This window comes from Daucus carota, chromosome 4 (assembly GCF_001625215.2).
Source record: "Daucus carota subsp. sativus chromosome 4, DH1 v3.0, whole genome shotgun sequence".
NCBI lineage: Eukaryota > Viridiplantae > Streptophyta > Magnoliopsida > Apiales > Apiaceae > Daucus > Daucus carota.
The window spans coordinates 20,142,380-20,164,440 of NC_030384.2; the positions used below are offsets into that span (position 1 = coordinate 20,142,380).

General features: G+C 39.1%; 2 protein-coding genes across 2 annotated transcripts; both read right to left on the reverse strand.

The window, feature by feature from the left end:
* Positions 1-1,351: 1,351 nt before the first annotated feature.
* Positions 1,352-5,584, reverse strand: LOC135152236 (uncharacterized). Its single transcript, XM_064092083.1, has one exon. The coding sequence runs from the start codon at positions 5,582-5,584 to the stop codon at positions 1,352-1,354; it is 4,233 nt and encodes a 1,410-aa protein (XP_063948153.1).
* Positions 5,585-14,790: 9,206 nt separating this feature from the next.
* LOC108216326 (bifunctional protein FolD 4, chloroplastic) lies at positions 14,791-20,505 on the reverse strand. Its single transcript, XM_017389063.2, has 5 exons — positions 20,168-20,505; positions 17,359-17,684; positions 15,783-16,019; positions 15,528-15,695; positions 14,791-15,283 (listed from the first exon to the last, which is right to left on the reverse strand). Exons 1-5 carry the CDS (start codon positions 20,292-20,294, stop codon positions 15,113-15,115), a joined length of 1,029 nt encoding a protein of 342 aa, XP_017244552.1. The 5' UTR covers positions 20,295-20,505; the 3' UTR covers positions 14,791-15,112.
* Between the last annotated feature and the right edge of the window lie 1,556 nt (positions 20,506-22,061).

The window sequence follows — 22,061 nt, forward strand, 5'->3', positions numbered from 1 at the left end:
TAGGCAAAGCATTTGTACTTGTAAGACAATTGAAAGACAAGACAATTGCAAGTAGAAAAGACAATCTAGCAAGGGCAAGACAATTACAATTGCCTAGCAAGCCAAAAGCATGGCAGAAAGACAATTTTAAGGCTAGCAAGACAATACAGAGCTCGGTCAGACAATTTCCATTCGGTCAGACAATCTCAGATTGTCTTGCTGATCTTCATTCGGTCAGACAATCTTTGATTGTCTGGGAAGTCACAGAATGTCTTGCAGACAATTTATCTCGGTCAGACAATGCCTAATTGTCTTGGCAGATTGCATTCGGTCAGACAATATAAGATTGTCTTGGCAGAGCATTCTCGGGCAGACAATCTTGATTGTCTTGCTGAGAACCATTCGGTCAGACAATCTTAGATTGTCTTGGAAGCCACAGCCATTGTCTTCCAGACAATCATTCGGTCAGACAATCTTTGATTGTCTTGACAGCTGAAATATTCGGTAAGACAATTTTGATTGTCTTGCTGAGCTTGAGTGGATGATTGATTGTAATTTGTAGATTATATTTAAATAGAAAATTATCCACTTAATTAATTTAATCATATAAATTCATAAATTAAATTAATTCGAGATTGAATTAATTTAACAAATAAATTACATAATTAATTTAATTATTTGAGAAGTGAAATAATAATCTATTAAATATTAAATCACCCATTCTTCAGTAGAATTGCTTCCCGTCTTCTTTAAACATTAATAACTCCGTCTTGATCAGTCGAACGAACGAACCACCAACTCTGCTTGACTTCAAATATTCAATTTGAATAACTGATACACAGATGCACTGTCTGGTTCATCTGTATCTAGTTAACTCAAATATTCTTTGTCAAATAAACATTGAGAATTTGATTTGTTCGTCGAGTCTTCGTCTTGTAAGTACTTCTTCATTAACTGGAATCTTCTGATAAAATAAAGTATAGGAACTTTATGTCTTCTGAAATCCTGGACGTGCCACAAAAGATTATTTGTGCACTGAGGCTTGAACATATTAATGAACTTCTTTCAGTGGTGTGCAGCAGCATCCTGGAATTTATCTGACATATAATTCCCATAAATCATTTGACGTTATTCGTACGGATTCCGTTGACTTGCTATTTACTGAGCTTTCTTATCTGAATTGAGTTGTACCTCTTTAAATACAAATAGGCTGAACATATGCCTTTCAAAACCGCACCCGTCCCAAGGAGCTGTTAACTCCAAGGGGACATAAAAGGACTAGCAAGGACCTTAGCCTAAAGAGGGGCATATGTATACCACTCCCCTAGACTAGGGATGATGTTTAGTCATCGCTAGTCTACGTAGCCTGTGGCTACTGATAATATTTCTTTAGATGCTCCGCGTTCCAAGGTCTTGGAACGGGCTTTCCATCTAGGTCTTCTAATCTGTAAGTGCCCTTCCATAATATGACCTTCACTCTATAGGGGCCTTCCCAGTTGGCTCCGAAGACTCCATGTTGGGGATTTTTGTTGTTGAGTACAACCTTTCTAAGGACAAGGTCCCCAACTTGGAAGGGGTGGGCCTTTACCTTGTTGTTGTAATACCTGGCCGTCCTGCGTTGATACGCGGCCAGGCGTAGTTGCGATGTAGCTCTGATTTCTTCAATCATATCTAGGTATAACCTTTGACTTGCGTCGTTATCCAGTTGGTCGAAGTAATCTCTCCTGAATGATCCTGCCCCAATCTCGATTGGAACCATGGCCTCACATCCGTAGGATAGGACGAAGGGCGACTCCCCGGTAGTTGTCCTGGGAGTTGTGTTGTAGGACCATAGGACCATCGGGAGTTCTTCCGGCCAATTACCTTTGCTATCCTCCAACTTCGTCTTCAGAGTATGCTTGATGATTTTGTTGACCGCCTCCGTCTGCCCGTTGCTTTGGGGGTGGTACACTGCCGCAAAATCCTTCTTGATGCCAAGGTTGTCACATAGGCCTCTTAGCTCCTTGCTATCGAACTGCTTCCCGTTATCCGAGATCAGCTTATAAGGGACTCCGAGCCTGCAAACAATAGAGTTAAAAACAAAATCTGTTATCTTCTTGGCTGTGATGGTAGCTAGGGGTGCGGCCTCTGCCCACTTGGTGAAGTAGTCTACGGCCACCACTGCATACTTCACTCCTCCCTTGGCTTTAGGGAGTTCTCCGATCAGGTCTATCCCCCACATAGCGAAAGGCCAAGGGCTTGTCATAGTGGTGAGGGACGTGGCTGGGCTGTTGGTAAAGTTGGCGAATCGTTGGCACTTGTCACATGCTCTGGCGAAATTGAAAGCATCACTCCTCAAAGTTGGCCAGTAGTATCCTTGTCTCAAAATCTTCATGGCCAGTGAGTTGCCTCCCGAGTGGTTTCCACATATACCTTCGTGGACCTCCCTCATCACATAGGTGCACTCCTCCCCGTCCACGCATTTGAGAAGGGGCTGGTTGAAGCCTCTTTTATACAACTTCACATCATACTCCACATATCTCGCAGCCTTGTATTTTAACCTTCGGGCTTCAGCTTTATCTTCGGGCAGCGTACCCTCCTTGATGTATTTCCAGATTGGGGTCATCCATGTTAACTTTCCATTCTTGTCCTGTATTTCTGTTACCTCAAGCTCGGGGATGCTAGGTACCTCCTGTATCTCTAGGCGGATAACTCCCAATAGGGCCGGATCTTTCTGAGATGCTAACTTCGCGAGAGCGTCGGCATCCCCGTTGAATTCTCTGGGTACCCTGTTTACCTGCACCTCTTCGAACTGATCTAGTAACCCCTGAACACACCTGAGATATATCGCCGTCTTAGGTCCCTTTGCTTGGTATCCTCCTTTGATGTGCTCGACCACCAGCATGGAGTCGACCTTTATAACAAGCTTTCTCACCTTCATTTCCAGGGCAAGCCTTAGCCCTCCGATTAAGGCTTCATACTCTGCATCATTGTTAGAGAGCTGGAAGGTAAAGTGAGTTGCGTTCAAGAGTCTATGTCCTTCCGGGCTTACGAGTACTATCCCCGCTCCTGCCCCTTCATTATTTACCGCTCCATCTGTATGCAATATCCACCAGAGTTCGGGTATACTTTCTTTGGGGTATGCCTGCTGCGGCGGTAGGTCGGGATCATATTTGATCAGGAGACCGGACTCCTCTCCATCTTCCGGGAATTCCAAGATGAAATCTGCTAGGGCCTGTCCTTTGATGGCGGTCCTTGGTTTGTAGTCTAGGTCAAATTGCCCCAACTCGACTGCCCACTTCATCATTCTGCCAGTTACCTCTGGTTTATGCATAATTTGTCGGAGAGGGTACGCCGTCCTAACCTCCACCTTATGAGCCTGGAAGTATGGTCGCAGTTTCCTAGTTGCATGTACCAAGGCATATACCATCTTTTCCATACTCGTGTAGCGAGTCTCGGCATCTAGCAACCTCTTGCTTACGTAGTAGATTGGGGACTGCCCCTCCTCATCTTCCTTCACCAATACAGCACTTATGGAGTAGTCTGAAACGGCTAAATAAAGGACAAGCGTCTCTCCTTCCTGAGGTTTGGCCAAGAGGGGTGGTTCGCCCAAGTGCTTCTTGATTTTTACAAAGGCATCCTCACATTCCTCCGTCCACTCGAAATCTTTAGACGCGCCCTTTATGGCCTTGAAAAATTCCTTGCACTTTTCCGACGACTTTGATACGAACCTGTTCAAGGCGGCTATCCTTCCTGTCAGACTTTGAACTTGCTTAATATTGGCTGGAGACTTCATGTCTAGTAATGCCTTGATCTTTGCTAGGTTGGCCTCTATGCCTCTGTGGTTAACCATAAAGCCAAGGAATTTCCCTGACTCCACCCCAAACACACATTTCTGCGGGTTGAGTTTCATCCTGTATTTCCTTAAGATCTCGAACATCTCTGACAAGTGGGCAACATGGTCAGTATCCTTCTTGGATTTAACCAGCATGTCGTCCACGTATACTTCCATTGTCTTCCCAATCTGATCCTTAAACATCATGTTCACCAATCGCTGATAAGTCGCCCCTGCGTTAATAAGTCCAAATGGCATACCAATGTAGCAATATAGACCCCTGTCCGTGATGAAGGAAGTGTGCTCCTGGTCGGGCTCATACATGGGAATCTGATTGTATCCCGAGTAGGCATCCATAAAGCTGAGGAGGGTGTGTCCTGCCGTTGAATCTACTAGTTGGTCAATGCGAGGGAGCGGGAAACTGTCTTTAGGACACGCCTTGTTGAGATCCGTGAAATCTATGCACGTGCGCCATTTCCCGTTGGGTTTCTTAACAAGTACGGGGTTTGCTAGCCATTTCGGGTAGAACGATTCCTTTACCAATCCTGCTTTCAAGAGGCGATCGACTTCCTCCTGCAGGGCCTCGGCTCTTTCTCCACTGATGGGTCTTCTCTTTTGTCTAGCACCTTTTTTAGAGGGGTCGACATTCAGGTGATGGCACATAACTGCCGGGTCTATCCCCACCATATCTTCGTGGCTCCAAGCAAATACGTCGAGGCTATTTGTAAGGAATTCTATCAGCTTGCTCCTTATCTCTGGACCTAGTTTGGATCCTATCTTCAGGATTTTGCCATCACTCCCCGGTGTAACTTGCACGTCGATCGTATCCTCAGCTGGCCCTGTGTTCTGCACTTGCATGGGTAATCTCGGGTCTAAGTCGAAGTCGAACTGGTGCGGGGTTTCCCTTGGTTCTGAAGGAGCGTCCTTAGAAACTTTTTTGGGAGGAGAGGGCTCCTCTAATTCCATGACGACCTCCTGTGGATCCATCCTTCTGACTTTTTTTAGAGGTGCCTCTTCCACTTCGATAACCAGTTCTTCACATTCTTCAGACGTCGAGTCATCGACAAGAGTGGGCTCGCCCATGCGAGGGACGCGTCCTCCGAGTAGTGGCATGCTGGGCGTGTCTTCACTGTCGCTCTCTGGATATTGAACGAGGTAGAGAACGTGGACTGAGTGGAGTTCTTCGTGGGGCGGCACTCCCCTTTTGTCTCGGAAATTCTTAAGTGACCGGCCATAGCAGTCGCGAGATTCATATTGGGATCCCTTCACACAACCAACTCCTCCAGGAGTGGGGAACTTCAAAGTAAGATGATAAATGGAGGTGATTATCTTCATGTCTTTCAAGAGGGGACGTCCCATAAGTGCATTATGTGCCGAGGGATGGTCGATGATCACAAACTCGGCAACCTGAGTGGCTGCTCGTGGAGCCTCTCCTAGGGTGACTGGCAAGCGTATGGTTCCTTTGGCTTTAATGGCCTCCCCTCCGAAACCATATATGTAGAGATTCTCCACAGTCATGTCCTTGTCTGGTAATCCCATTTTCTTGTAAGTGTCGTAGTAAAGGATGTTGACCGAACTCCCATTGTCGACAAATACTCGGTGAATGTTTAAGGCGGCGATACGCATGGCGACCACTAAAGCATCGTTATGGGGATGGTGTACCCACTTCGCATCCTCCTCGGTGAAGGTGATGTCCATTGTTTCTCCTTTGAACACTCTCGGGGCCCTAGCTGATAGGTGGTTCACGTTGGTCAGGGGGTAGTCTCTCGCTTCTTTGGCGTATCTCTCCATTGCCTTTCGACTGCCTCCCCCTATGTATGGTCCCCCAAATATGCTCCTGATGCTGCCTTCTCTTACAAACTGAGTATCGTTCTGCTTTTCATCAGCCCTGTCATTCTATGAAGCACCGAGGGCGCGTCTTTCCGGAGGATGGTCTGTCCTGTACTTTTTTACCCACTCCGTTAGGTATCCTTCTTTGAGTAGATATTCAATTTCCTCTTTCAGATGCCGACACTCGGAAGTGCTATGTCCTGCTGATTCGTGGAAGTCACAATACATCTTTTTGTCTTTGGCTATATGTTGGGGAATAGGTTGAGGTTTTTGGAACGGCACCTTATCCTTGGTCATCGCGTAGACGTGTTCAGCTGAGGCTGTTAGCGGGGTATATACTCCTGGCTGTCTCGGAGGAGGACTCCAAGTCCTTTTGCTCGAAGTCATATTGACCCTACCCGGAGAGCGGGCGCGTCCTCTTGGTTCTGGACTGGGAGTGCGATCTTTTCTTTTGTACTTAGATTTGGCGATTTCCTTTTGATTTTCAGCCAACGACTGCTCTACCTTTTTGAAGGATTCGGCTGCGGAATATAGCTCGGACAGAGAGGCCGGGTCCTTCCCTTGGAGGTGCTTCCAGAAGTCGGTACCAACCTTGAGTCCAGCGATAAGGAAGTTCTTCAGGGTTTCGTCTGAGGCTCCTTTCACTCCCATGGATTCCTGGTTAAACCTCTTGAAATATGCGGTCAAAGTTTCATTGTCGCGCTGCTTGACATTGGCAAGCGTAGTAACGGGTGGAGCGTATTTGGTTGCGGCTTGGAATTGCGTCATGAACATCTGCTGCATACCTTCCCAAGAGGAGATGACTCCTCCTCCCAACTTTTGAAACCATTGTTGAGCACTGTCCCTCAGGGTTGCTGCTAGGAACCTACACCTGACCAGGTCGGGGATCTGATATAAGTCCATTTCAATGTTGAATCTGATCAGGAATTCGCGAGGGTCAGCGTTCCAGTGATAGCGGAGATCTGCATTCAAGTTTCTGAAACCGGTTGGTAGCTGGGCTTCGCGGACTGCTGCGGTAAATGGTGACGAGATCTGTGGCGCCGTTGTGGTCGCGCTGGCTTGCAGAAGGGCTAGTAACTTCTTCAGGTCTTCGGGGTTGATCGTTCCGAAACCTGGAATAGTCTGAGTGTTTACCGGAGGGGTAGCAGTGGTAGTTGCTAGGTTTGTGTTGGCCGCCGTGGTCTGAAGCACGTTGTTGGCTTGAGTCTGGGTAGCGGTTGGTTGGACGATTTGTGTTGGAGGAGTAGGTGTGGTGGACACAGGAATATTTTGCTGCGGAGTGGGAATGGGTGGAGTTGATGTGGCTTGCTGATTGACAGTGGTTATGATTGGAGGTGTCGTGGTTTGTTGATTAGCAGTAGGTGGGCCTTGGGGAGGTGTGTCTCCTTGATTGCCAAGGGGGCGCGTCCTTCCCGTGGTTCTTGGGTGTGAGGTGTGCTGGCTCGAGTCGCTTTGCGAAGGGAGGTACTCTATCACGGGTCCCCCTTGGCGCCTTCCCCTTGAGTTTGGTATGAGGCCTCTTCCTCTTCCCCGTACTCCTCGGTATGTCCTGCCCGTTCCTGTCTCACGTCTTGCCTCAGGGGGCGCGTCGTTCCCTTGAGGACGTAGGGGCGCGCCGCTTCCCTGGGGGGGTCTCCTCTGCTCCTGCTCCGCCATTCGCACAATCATAGCCAAACTGTTTGGGGTGATACCTAGCCTTTCAGCCAGGGGTCGGGCGTCTGCGTTTTGGTTGACCGTCTCTTGTCCCGTCTCTTCTGTTTGTGCGGGAGGCGTGGTCATGTCCAGGGGTGCGCCATTTGCGTCGTAGACTCCTTGGCTTATTATGGCTCCTGGTGGGAGGTTAGCGTCGGGGGGCGCATCTCCGTATTCCAACATTCGGGGGGTTGGTCGTCTGAAACGTCTACGTCCTCTCCTGCCATGGCTTTTGGAATGGCGCGAGTGTCTGGGGATGAGTTCTTCGAGTACAGACTCCATGGTATCCAACCTTGAATCATACCTCGCTTGACTTTGTTCCATCCGGTGGAGGGCACTAAGGAGCTCCGTGTTACTGACTACAACCGGGGGTGGGTTGTTCGGCAAAGTGCGGGGGTCCTGTATGTGCTCCGGCGAGTATGGTTCTACTTGTTCATCTTCAACATAGTAATCTCCTTCATACGGATCATCATCGTGATTGGCCATCTCTTCCTCTTCGAGATTTCACCTAGTCCCCTCCCTCTAGCGCCAATTTGTTGATAGAGGAATTTGGTGAATCAACAAACGTGAGGTTCGTTGCCGGAATAAGGCGTTTCACGGTGATTATATGACGGAAATCCGCCGTGGGCGGTGGTTTTAAGTGTTTGAGGGTGGCTGAGATCAAGGGAATATATTTCTGCTCTCGTTCTCACAACTCTCGATATATCCCCCTGATGTGCCTACGTACCCCTTTATATAGGGGATCAAGCCATACGTAGTTCTATGGAACCAGGAGTCCTAGTTTGATCAGGACTAGGCCTCTTGGCGATAAGGTCGGAGATAGGCCGAAGGCCCATCCTGGAGAGTCCTACTCCTGTTAGAATTAGTCTTGAGTATGACTACCTCAGACTCCTAATCCAAATAGGTCACGGATTTAACGATATCTCCAATACGAGAGATAGCATCTACCACGACTCTTATGGAGAAGTTATCTGGGCAAGCCATGACCAACCCCTCAAGGTGCAGGGACATGTCCTCACCTCCCGGTGAAGTCTCCATCTTCAGACAGGGTAGACAAGGAGCCAAATTACACGATCGTCTCAATCCCCCAATGAGGGCTAACTCACCAGAATACAGGATTCAGACATATGATCGGCCTTCACATTACCCCGGAGGGCCTTCAAGAATCATGATCACCTCAAGCCCCCACACGAGGGTTAACTCGGCAGATAGCAGGATTGAGGATTGTAGATCATGCCCGGATGAGCCCGAGAACTATCAGATGAGCCTGATAACTACCAAATGAGCTTGGTAACTGGTCTTCATATCCCTCGGAAGGGTCGTCACGGAGACTCACTCATTCTCTCTCTCATCATATATTCCATAATTATGCTTCAGGCCAAGGGGCGCGCCCTTCACGGGAAGACGCGTCCTTCCCCTTCCTTATCTTTATGCTCTTCTTACTGGACAGGAGACCGCACCTCCCGGGTCATGTCCGGGGAGGGCGCGTCCTCTCCTTCACGTGATATACAAAAACGGCCATAACAACAACCTATATAATTGGGCCAGAGGTTTAACGAAAAACATCACTTCATGCTGAAAAGGTTATAAAACACCAGACCAGAGAGACACTGACTTTCTGTTCTTGAGGATGCAGTACATCCAACATCAACTATGAAATTGTTTTAAAGTAAAACAAGTAAAAACTATGCACAACTTTCTATTTGTTTTGCTTTGTCTTATTTTCTTTATAGATAAACTATATGTTTGCAGTTTTTGAGCAAGTTTAGTATTGTATTATAATTTTTAACAAAACCAATTTAAGTGTAGTGTATTGTATAAGGTATCGTTAACTGCTTAATCACTGTAGCTATTGGCAGGTCATAGATGGCTGAATGTCTTAGTAGTAAAGTTTAAGTTTGGCAGACATGAGAGCATGATTAAAAAATAACAAATTGCATGTATTCTGAAATACAATTGTCAAAAGCGAATAAAAATACCTTAACAACTGTATTTCCCCTCAAATATCCCTCTTCCTATGCCCCTGCAAAACACATCCCTACCACACCTTTATTCTTCCATTCCTCTTCTTTCTCCCCTCCGGAATCAAATTTTCATGATTTTCTCAAGAAAATCAAGAATGCCCGAGTCAATCACAGTGTAAAATATGTTGGGTTCCGTCCCGAATTCCTAAATAAGTTAAGAATCCTAATTTGAGAAGGTATCTTATTTATGATAATTGAGGTAATCCGATTCTTGGTAGAATATTAATTGTGGAAGGATTTCTATCCAAGATAGGAAAAGATGGTAATTATCATAAATAGGATTTTGAAGTTGATTAGGATTAGAATATCTTGGATGCCTATAAATATAGTTATTTGTAGGAGTTTTATGTATTGCAAAAGTTAGAGAGTTGTGTGAGAGATACACAAGAGAGAACTTTTGTGATCAAGTTGAGGGGTTTGTATACAAGAGTGTTGAGTGAGGGAGCGACTCCAATCTTGTAATACATTCATATTTAGTGGATTGGTGGTTTTACCCTCCCTTGAGGGGTTTCCACGTTAATTGTTTGTGTTCTTTACTTTCGTGCTTGTTATTGTGTTTGATTAACGTCAATCTATAGTGGATGCGGTCCTAACAAACTGGTATCAGAGCGAGGTTTGAGGAGTAGATTCGACGTTAAAGAGGAGACAATCACGAAGTAGGCTGTTTGTGTTGTTAGTTGGTCTTGAGTTGATTCTTTGGCTTGATGGAGGAACTGAAATCGTTGAGGATTGATGCACCCAAGTATGATGGGAAGACGGATTTCACTATGTGGCAATTAACCGTCAAGGATGTGTTAATTCAACAAGGACTTGATGATGCCTTGGAGAAGACGAAGCCAAAAGAGATGAGTGATACAGATTGGGCGAAAATCCAGAAGAGAGCGGCGAGTACAATCAGGCTGGCACTTGCACCCGAAGTGAGATATAATGTGTTGAAGGAGTCGACACCGAAGGAGATATGGGACAAGTTAGCAAACATATACGCTTCAAAGTCGTTGACCAACCGACTTAATTTGAAGATGGAGTTGTACTCATTAAAACTGGATGAAGAAGGTAATCTCCATGATCACATTAGTTGTTTTAATCAGCTGGTATGTCATCTGGCTAATGTTGATGAGCCGATGAAAGACGAGGAACAAGCTCTGTTGCTGTTGTCATCATTACCGAAGTCCTTCAAATATTTTAAGCAGACGTTGTTAGTGGGGAGGACGTCTCTTACGCTTGATGATGTGTTAAAAGCGCTAAGAGATAATGAGAGGATGACAAAGGATGCTGTTTCTCAAAGTGGTGAGACGGTTTTAGCTGTCCAAAGTGCTGAAAGAGGGAGGAGTCGCACGCGCAATGACCTGCAAGGAAGAAGTAAATCTCGGCCGAGTAAGAAGGATATGAGCACTGTTGAGTGCTATTATTGTGGTGAAACGGGTCATATGCAGATGTTTTGTCCGAACTTTAAAGAAGACTTGAGATCCTTTAAAGAGATGAAGGGAAAGAACAAAGTTGAAGATGCGCACTCTACACACGTGATCGAGGATGGAGAGTTTTTGATGGCGAGTGATGATATCGTTTCTGATTCGGTGAAGAATAAATCAGAATGGGTGATGGATTCTGCTGCTTCCATGCATATATGTAGGGATCGAGCGATGTTTGAGACTTTATGCACGGATGAAGATCTTGGTAATATCATTGTAGGGAATGATGAGAAGATGAAGGTTCACGGCGTTGGAACTGTTTGTCTTAAACTCCATGATGGTACAATCAAGAAGGCTTTCAATGTCAGGTTTGTACCAGATGCATCAAAGAACGTGTTGTCTTTGAGCGTGTTGGCATCACGAGGGTACAGATTCGTTGGACGAGGGCGAAACTGCAAGGTGTATAAAGGAAAGAGCTTGATTCTACGAGGGGTGATGAACAAGAAGAACATCTATTGTTTAGATGGTGGAGCAACGAAGATGAAGACCGAGAAAAAGGTGAGATTCTCGGATTCAGTTGAAGTTTTAGGGAATTCGAGCCGAGGGAGGATTTGTTGGGTTCCGTCCTGAATTCCTAAATAAGTTAAGAATCCTAATTTGAGAAGGTATCTTATTTATGATAATTGAGGTAATCCGATTCTTGGTAGAATATTAATTGTGGAAGGATTTCTATCCAAGATAGGAAAAGATGGTAATTATCATAAATAGGATTTTGAAGTTGATTAGGATTAGAATATCTTGGATGCCTATAAATATAGTTATTTGTAGGAGTTTTATGTATTGCAAAAGTTAGAGAGTTGTGTGAGAGATACACAAGAGAGAACTTTTGTGATCAAGTTGAGGGGTTTGTATACAAGAGTGTTGAGTGAGGGAGCAACTCCAATCTTGTAATACATTCATATTTAGTGGATTGGTGGTTTTACCCTCCCTTGAGGGGTTTCCACGTTAATTGTTTGTGTTCTTAACTTTCGTGCTTGTTATTGTGTTTGATTAACGTCAATCTATAGTGGATGCGGTCCTAACAAAATACACCTTTGCCAGCATGTGCCGATGAACTGATACCCTGCAAAGATACAAAAACCTGATTGATAACTCTGATAGAAAGATACACGCAAATATAACAAATGAGGAGCAACTTACCTAAAATTAGTTAACAACCTAAACCCTCTCAAACCCTTGATTACAACTAATATAACACAAGTTTTGATGCGCACTACAGAGTCACAGACTCATAGCTAGAAATCACATTTGTAAATTATGACATAATAGATCCAAAAGCATAAGATAATAAGCACTGGCTATGGTAAAATCTATAGGCATTCTTCCCTTTAAACAATTCAACAATGAGCACAACTACACAAGTCAGAAGTGCGTGAAAATAAAACACCATGATAATTTTAATCTCTAACGACCCAAAATCAACTAACATGATTCCAATTGAACAATCTATAAACAAAAGAAAGCTTAAGATAATCCAACAAAAGCTGAGATATTGGGCCTAGCAGGGAAAGGGGACTGAAGCGTTGTGTCGCGGACTCGTTCAACGTACTATAGGCGTGGCATAATTGTAAGGCATATTATAATCAAACATCTCAAAAGAATAGTAGGGCAACAAAATTTTAACTATAATCGCTGAAGCAGAAGGTTAGAAGCCTGAAAAACAACGCCAAAAGATTGCACTGCCGGAGGCGGAGTATAGGTGTACTCACAATCTAAATCAATTCACCAAGAATTCCCAAGAATCTGAGAAATCGATGCGGGTCGCTTGGATTCCGAAAAGCTCTAATTTCATACGTTTACAAAGATTACAGCTAAAGTGCAGAGGGTAATTTTGAAATTCTATCTTAATTGAGGGTATATTCGTAATTTCATCTGTAATTTCCTGGCTCTTTTTGACCCTGGTTCTCCTTTATTAATATATAGAAGTAGATAGATATATCCGAGCATGATTGTTTCTGAATAACTTTGACATAAGAAATCACAGAAACATCTACTCTTATATATAAAAGGAGAACCAAGAGCAAAATATGTCAAAAAAATACCCGTGAAATCTCAATTTTACCCTTAATTATAATGTAATTGCAAAAATACCAATAATTAATGTAATTATTATATTCTCATTAATTAATGAACTATGTACACAATAAATACTTATATTGATTGCTCTCATTAATAAAAGTATTATTGTAATATATTCATTTGCATAAATTTAATAAATTTTGTGCCCATGATTTGATATCACCCGTAACCAAAGTAATTGATTTTACTGAACTGAATTTAATATTTCAATCAAAACCGAAGAACGAAACAAAAAAATCAAATTTTTGTAGAGAATATTACTAGCAAATTAGGAAAAAAATTAAAATAAAAAATTAGTAGTTTCGAACTAAATTACTAACAATAAGATTGATATACAATCCAAATTATACTAATAATATTGAAATATACAAAAATCATAAATGAATAGAAATTAAATTAATTCGCTTCGATATTCGGTTAACCAAAATAAATGCTCAATCGTATGTGTGTGACCTGAAAGAGAACAAAAAAAAGGAGAGCGAGGGACCTCATCTATATATCGTTAATCATTAAATAATTTAGTGAATTTGAATTGCACATTAAAATTATTTAGCTTAATAAGCCTGTCAAGAATAGGTACTTAGACTTGAAAAATTCTAGGATTAGAATGAGATGTGTCAAAAAGTTTATTTATATTATTTATGATAATTATATGTATATTTATATATTACATGTTACTGACACTATTTCAAACTCTTAAGTGTAAATTAATTTAGTTATGTTGATCTTTATTTTATTTTATCTAAAAAGATCATATTTCTGCATACTTTTTAAGATCGGATCCACGTCGTCCAGAATATGGCCCAAGTTTTATTTAAGTGACCGGAGTTAGACCAAAAATCAAGTTACATATCATGCAAATAATGTTAAAATCAACTAGGAGAATAATTTCGAAACACCAGATTTAATATATAAATAATCATCGTAAATTTTTTTAAAGAAGCATGTAATATTTTTTGACAAGGCTCCGCACAGGCCCATGACAGGCTCCAAACAGTCTTAAGAGTCAAAACTTGGCCCCACCATTGTCCCACTAGGTCTCGCCCCGACCCTACTAGGCCCCACTTAGACCCCGTCTAGGCCCATCTCGGGGTCCATCCCCGATCCCGAAACCCTTATTAGTCTACTTAATCGCATCAGTTTATATTTAGTTTGTATTTTAGTAGTTTGTATTACAGTAGGATCCTATATATTCCCTAGCTAAAGTTCAATTAAAGTTCTGTAAAAAAAAAAAAAAAGATCGTCTATCATATGATTATATCAAATTAATTTAATTTGACCTAAAATTAATTTTAATTATCGAATTTTGATTGAACAATCAACTGGACAAATTAATATTAGTATAAACGGTTCATATATAAATTATGTTGTGTTAGTTCAAGTTGAATAATAATATGTCCATATAACTTGAATCATGTATTATTAACATTATTAGTTGATTTTTAAAATAAATTTATATTTATAAAATTATAATCAAACATATTATGCAAAAAATTAAATTAAAATTAAAATATATAATTTTAAAATAAATATTATAAATTATGGTGCCTAGCACGGACTTTTATGCTAGTTTCATATTATTCATCATCTTCAAAGTTCTACCACCAGTACCACTCAAGGCCCTTTATTCTCTTTTTCATCTTCACTAATGCATCTCCTCTACTCCCTCCACCTTCAAAACCCCATCAATCACTTTCTTATTTCATCGAAAACTTGTTTTTTGCTAATCATTGAAAACCTGTTGTCTACCCGGACAAACTTCAATGTATCCCATATATCCTATACGATAAATAAATTCATCTAATCATGTTGCTCAAAAATCACAATGCCCCAAACCAAGACGACAGAAAAACAAGACATTGCCCCAACATATAAGAAATATATTTAGCATGTAGAAGCTTCCTGTCACAAAAACATGTAATAAAACGTAATTCACCCAAATACGCGCATTGGCTCTGACATTGGCCACCAGCTTATTGTATATTGGTCACCGGGGTTCTAGTTAAATACCAAAACACCTAAAAAAATAAAATTATGCAATCGCATATTACTTGATGGACCTTATTTTTTGGCAGGCACAGCTCGCTTTAGCTGGACCATATAGATCATCACCCAAAAAAATTGTCATATTAAATTATTGACGTGTGAACTGCTTCCGGTGTCTGACCTCAGAAGCCAAACAAAGAAAGGAAGAAAATAATGATAATAGTCTACAATTGGATAATTCAGTTGCAGTTATGGATTCTCTTCGCAGAGGTGACAGTATTTAGAAGAAGCATTGCAATTGTAACTGGCCCTACTCCTCCGGGGACTGGTGTAATAGCCGAAGCTATCTTGCAAGCCTCCTCGTAACAGATGTCTCCCACTATTCTGTAGCCTCGAGGGTCTGTAGAATCCTGTAACAGCATCGCAGTTAATACGAGTACATCTTAAGTTTCCATGGTTACATACTAGTACCTCTCTATCAACATCTCATGATCAATAGCACAAGAATGTACTCTTTTTTATTCATACCAGTGAAATGATGTTGGAGCAGAATTAAGCATTTTAATATGCGTCCAAGTTAGAGCTTGACAGCACAAGTTTGTATGAGAAATTATCATATTTTGAGACTTGATAAATAAGTAGATAAGTATTCACCTCAACCGGATTTATTCCAACATCAATTAGAACTGCTCCAGGCTTTATCCAGCTACCTCTGACTATGTTTGGTTTCCCCACAGCCGAGATTATAATATCAGCTTGTTTCGTGATCTCCTCGGGATTCTTAGTTCTGGAGTGGACTACACTAACGGAAGCATCTTCTCTCTAACAAAGAAATAATTAATGACAAAAGAAACTGAAAAAATATTAAATTGTTAAAACAAAGTAACAAGGTAAATAAGCAAACACTACTTGAAGCAATAGAGCAGCAGGCATTCCAACGATGTTGCTCCTACCGATAACAACAGCATGCTTTCCTTTAATATCAACATTGTATCTATGCAACAACTCTATACATCCTTTCGGGGTGCATGGAACAAATAATGGTTCTCTTCCACTCATTGCAAGACGACCAATGTTCAGAGGGTGGAATCCATCAACATCCTTCTGGATGCAAACAGCATTTAGGATGTACCGCTGATTTATATGCTGGTTTGTAGTCCAAAAAAGATTGATAATTATGTTACATCCCCATCTAATTTTCTAAAAACAAAAAATCTATATTACATATTCAAAATCTTTGATTAAGTTCTTGTATGGAACAGATGTCGAACCATAACCTCACAGAACTCTACTAGAATAGTCTTATCATAAAAAATCTAAATAGATATGTACAGACAATAGATCCATTGAAAATTTTGAAAATGATATGAAATATGAAGATTTTTGGCTTCACCTATCACTTCACCTATCACTTCACCTCTACATAATTCCTAATAAGATTACAAAATTGTCTCGATACAAATTAAGGTTCCATGGAACTGGAATGAGTGTAGTACTACGTAACGAGTTGTGAACTAGTGCAGTAGAGCTGCTAATAAAAATGTAATCATGCTTCCAGAGAATATCTTACATATATAACAAGTAAGGCTTCCCTCCACTCTACATTAATTCTTTCTCTATAAATGTAGAATTTCTCTAAGAAAATTTTGTATAGATTAAGTAGATAGTACTCCCTCCATTCCTTTTTATTAGTCGCTTTGACTTTGTGCACGTAATTTAAGGTGTACAAAAAACATACTTCTACGTATTATTTTTCAAATTTTCTTTTTCTGAATAAAAGTTTAACATCTATATTTTTATTTGAAAAATAGTGAATAAGATACGTTTTTATTGCACCTCAAAATATGAGCAAAAAGTCAAAGCGACTAATAAAAAGGAACAGAGGTAGTAGTATTCTATGCGGACATACTAAAGGAGGTTTCATACATGCAAGCAGGCTAACCACCCTCTTTAAACATCACAGATGCACATAAATGTTGAAAAATATTCTGCTTTCATCTCAAGGGAAGCCCTGTGGCGGAAAATCCCCCTTAGCCCAAAACAATTATGGCTACCACTATCACTTTAGGTCACTCACTAAGAGAGAAAGTAAGAGGTTGAGGATTTGAAAGGAAGGCATAGTATATGCCAATAGTTAAGTTCCAGTACCGGCATAATTAAAAACAAAAATTGCAGCTCAAATTCCATCTTACATTTTCGTCACCTAAAAAAGGAACTCAAAAAACAGGAATTAAAAGATTGATGTTCAACAGAAGAGCCCAAGTCCAAAGTAGTCATACTAGCCATGTTAAGTAGTCTATCACCACAAAAGGAACCGATATATGTGCGTGCGTGAAGTTTATATTAATAAATCAAATTACCTTTATTTATCTTTTGTCAGTAGCAAATTATCCTGGTGACCCCACTCATAATATTTGTTCTTTCTTAATGTTCAGTGCAGTGTAATTCACCAAAAAATGGAATATGTTTAGAACTAGAAGCATACAGACGGCAGTGGGAGCTGAACAAGAATTCCATGAACGGCGTGATCATCATTAAAGCTTGAAATATGTTCAAGTAATTCTTCTTCGCTGCAGTCCTGCGGCAAACACACCTCATACGAATTGATTCCTACAGATTCACAGGCTTCTTTCTTTTTGTTTACATATGTTGCAGAATCTTTCCTATCACCAACAAGTATAACAGCTAACCCTGGAACGACACCAAATTTATTCTTCATTCTGGATACTTCAACAGTCATCTTATCTTGAATATCTTGTGCAACTGATTTCCCGTCCATAATCTTAGCTGAAACCTTAGTACCAGTAGAAGCTGCACCACAACTAAAACAAGTAAGAGATAGTAATGTGGGGAATAACCATCAATCTCCATATATTCTAGTTATTGTTAATTGCAAAAAAAAAAAAAAAAAAAAAAAATCTAATCATACATCAACTTAAACTAACATTATCATTACTATTTTCGATCAAAATGCAGTCTTGAACTTTAACCTCCTTTTTCATGCATTTCATTCTTACAGTTAAACCACATTCATCATTTTTACAGGTACAACAACTCTCAATTTCATACTACTCCTCTGTTGCCAAGTAATTGATTATTTAGTGCATTGACTGCATAGCTAAAATTATTATTTTTTAATTTATTTATTTTTGTAAATTAAAGTACAAGTTTGATATCTTTATTCAAAAAAAAGAAAAAATTAAAAATAATAATTTTAACTATGCAGTTGGAAATTGCGTGCGAAAAAGTCGGAAAACAAAAGTAATAATATGCAAGCAAAATGACAAATAAAATAAACCTCAAATCATACTCCCACTTGTCCCAAATTGTGGCCATTGGCCCTGTTTGGGAGTTTTTTTTTGAAAATTTAAGGATTTATTTTTTTTAAAAAATACATATTATTATTATTTTAGATATAAATGTTAAGAAGATGTTTTATATTCGTTATTTACCAAAAAAATAAGAGCTTATATCACAATAAGGTAGAGTTGCATGTACTTTTCTCCGGAAATAAGTAGGGGCTTATTCCTGAAAAATAAGTTTAGCTAAACTGCCACAATACTTCCCCTTCCCAGATTAGATGAGACATGCAACTCAAGGTCACCAAATAGTTATCTAACTATTCTTTTTTAAATTTTATTTTTATAAATTAATTTAAAGGTCCCTGAACTATTAGTGTTTTATTGTCTGGGTCCCTGAAATAAAGATTCCAATATCCGGGTCATTAATCTTTTTAATTTTCTTATTTGAGTCCTTTCGTTAACTGAGATTCTAACGGACGTTAGAATCTCGATGACGTGGCAAGTCTCTTTACACGTGTCATTTAGTATGTGATAAAAAAACTAAAATAAACAGTAAATTAAGACACATAAAAATATGAGTTAAAACATAAATACAATAATACATTAAAATAAGCATTTAGACAGACACAAGTACAAGTCAGGAACAAGAGGCGATTCAGGGGTTTTCAAGAGCGCAATTAGGGTTCTTAAACCAATTAGGAATTTTCTCAATTGAAGATTTATATCGGGGTTTAAGGTATGTAATTCTCAGTAATAATGCTTTACATACTCTATTTAATCTTTTACTCGTCTAATCGTATGTATAATCATGTCTAATCTTGCAGATGGATTCTAATGTAACTTTACATTTTCATCACGGGGGTGAATTCGCATTCACGAATGGGGTTAAATACTACAAAGGAGGTAAGGTTGAACATGTTTATGATCAAAGGTTGGATGTATTGTCAATGCCAATGTTTGATGATTATGTGCAGACTGAACTTGAATACGATGATTTTAAGTTATATTGGCATAAATCTGGTTGTCTTTTTAATGAGGTTAATTGCAAGTTCATGCAATTTCAAGCTTAGCATACATTATTTCAACGTTTGCATTCAGATTATATAAATTATGTAAAAAGGCAGGAACAGTTACAAGCATAAACTTGCTAAACTTGCTACAAACACAGAATTACTAATAGTTTAGGGACCTGTAAAATAAAATTCACATACACGTGTAAAGAGACTTGCCACGTCATCGAGATTCTAACGTCCGTTAGAATCTCAGTTAACGGAAGGACTCAAATAAGAAAATAGAAAACATAAGTGACCCGGATATTGGAATATTTATTTCAGGGACCCAGACAATAAAACACTAATAGTTCAAGGACCTTTAAATTAATTTTCCCTAAAATAAACCTCAAATCATACTCCCACTTGTCCCAAATTGTGGCCATTGGCCCTGTTTGGGAGTTTTTTTTTGAAAATTTAAGGATTTATTTTTTAAAAAAAATACATATTATTATTATTTTAGATATAAATGTTAAGAAGATATTTTATATTCGTTATTTACCAAAAAAATAAGAGCTTATTTCACAATAAGGTAGAGTTACATGTACTTTTCTCCGGAAATAAGCAGGGGCTTATTCCTCAAAAAATAAGTTTAGCTAAACTGCCACAATACTTCCCCTTCCCAGATTAGATGAGACATGCAACTCAAGGTCACCAAATAGTTATCTAACTATTCTTTTTTAAATTTTATTTTTATAAATAAAAATTTAAATTTGGACACACAAATTAAAGGTTTATTGACAGTATAACTACATAATTTATTTAAAAAATCAAAATATGAAAATTTCACCTATAAAGACAAAAATAATACATTACGGAATTAGAATTAGACAGTGCACTGTATTACGCGTCCAAAGTCACCTAGCTCCAACATTCAGACTTACTAACAAAAAATCATAACAATTAAACACACAAACATAAATAACGAAAAGCATATATATACCTGTAGAATAACGAGAGATGATTGTTGAAGCGACATTAGGGTTTAGATTTCGAAAAATTGAGCGCTGGAACGAAACGACGCCGTTGGGGAGTTTGTTGAGAGGGAGAAGCCGCAAGAGAATCATCATTGATGGAGAAAAACGAAAGAGGCAATTATGTGTGACATTTACAGAGGATTTGAGTGATTGGCGGTGCTGTTATGGTCTGTTTCATTTCCGTTGTTAGCTCCCACATACCAGGGACTCGAGGACAAGGAGAGAGATAATTTCTACAGTAATTTCTAAATTAAAACAATACTGTCAAGATTTTTTACAAGTTTTTGGAAATAAAAATTGATGTTTTGTTTAAAGCATCCATGTGATACTCCCTCGATCCCAAGCAAAAAATAGTATAAGTGGGACCGAAATGTGACACGAACTTTAATATTTCAATAAAGAGTTAAGTTCTATGGAGTATAAAAAAAATCGGAGTATTGGAGTACAAAATTTGATAAAATGTAATCTAGTCATCTAAATTTCAATTTTTTTTGTCCAATAATATTTGTAAATATTTGACAACCTGCACATTATGTTCTGCAACATAAACATCGTGATCAAATGGTAGAATAATTACTTTTATAAATCATAAGACTCTATGTTCTGCAATATAACTAATAAGCAGAGCAATAATCTTAATACTTGTTAAAGTTGAAAGATATTAATGATTAATTGATAATTATGTGCAAGACAACTTATAAATGATAGATTATATCAAAATTTGGATAATCAAAGATATTATATAGGATCAAACTAAAAAATTATGATTTGTACTCCAATACTCCAATGTTTTTATGTACTCCATAGAACTTAACACTTTCAATAAAATATATTCTTGTAATTTATTTTTAAGAGTTTTTGTATAAAAATATAATATTATATATTTATATAAAAATAAAAGAAAATTTTAAAAATTAGTTATGGAACTATATTTAACAAGAGGTTTAAAATGTGTGCCAGAGTAATGAAAAAAATGTATACAATTGAATGGGACGAAAGGAGTATCGAATATTTTGTTGTAGATGAATATGTTGATTATCTTATATTATGACCGAGCAGAGTTCGTTGTAAATCACACATTTTTATTATAGTACTGTACGCCAACAATCTAACCATTCATTATATTTAATATAACACCCTTATTATTCTCCTTTTATTATATTTTAAATTATGTTTAGCAGGTGAATGTTAGATATACGGTATAAAATAAGGACCACCAACTATCATTATTTGCTGCAATTATGGTTAAGTGTGTTTTATCTATCTCTCGTACTATATAATAGTTCGTATATTCATGTAATTATTTGTCCACTTCGTTTATCATCGATTATCGTTTTTCTTCTCCATCTTGAGGTCAACAACGTCCATCCTACTGTACCTTCATTGAATCTGGTTAATTTTTGTTTTTTAACATAGTTGAAAGAGGAATTTTTTTAGACTTTTTAGATTTTCAGTTTATATTCAATCAGGATTTTTAAACTTATAATTAAAAATCTGATAATATTTAATTAGTATTATTTAAAATTCATTAAAACCAAATGATATTTAAATACAGATGTGTTTATTATGGTCTTCATAGTGATAGATTTTGTTAGATTTTTCGGTATATTTTATATTTTTTTAAAATCCTGCCCATAATGCATATGATTTTCATTCATTGTTTAAATCCTAAAGGGGTGTTTGATTCATGGTTAATGAGTCCGGTTAAGGGGAATCAGAACCTTAATCCCATAACAAGTGTTTGGATTAGTTATTTGGTGACATGGAATGAGAACCCCAATCCTTTTAGGTGGTTAAATCATACCCTTTCCACCCTTTGGGTCACCATACTATTCCCATTTCCATGCCCTCCATTCCATT

Excerpts from the sequence above, each read along its gene's own strand:
- LOC135152236 (XM_064092083.1), bottom strand. The coding sequence starts at position 5,584 with ATGGAGAGATACGCCAAAGAAGCGAGAGACTACCCCCTGACCAACGTG.
- LOC108216326 (XM_017389063.2), bottom strand. The coding sequence starts at position 20,294 with ATGATGATTCTCTTGCGGCTTCTCCCTCTCAACAAACTCCCCAACGGC. Across the intron at positions 16,020-17,358 it reads TTCAGCTCCCACTGCCGTCT|CATATAAATCAGCGGTACAT; the intron begins GTATGCTTCTAG and ends ACTACAAACCAG. Across the intron at positions 15,696-15,782 it reads CTGCTGCTCTATTGCTTCAA|AGAGAAGATGCTTCCGTTAG; the intron begins GTAGTGTTTGCT and ends TTTCTTTGTTAG.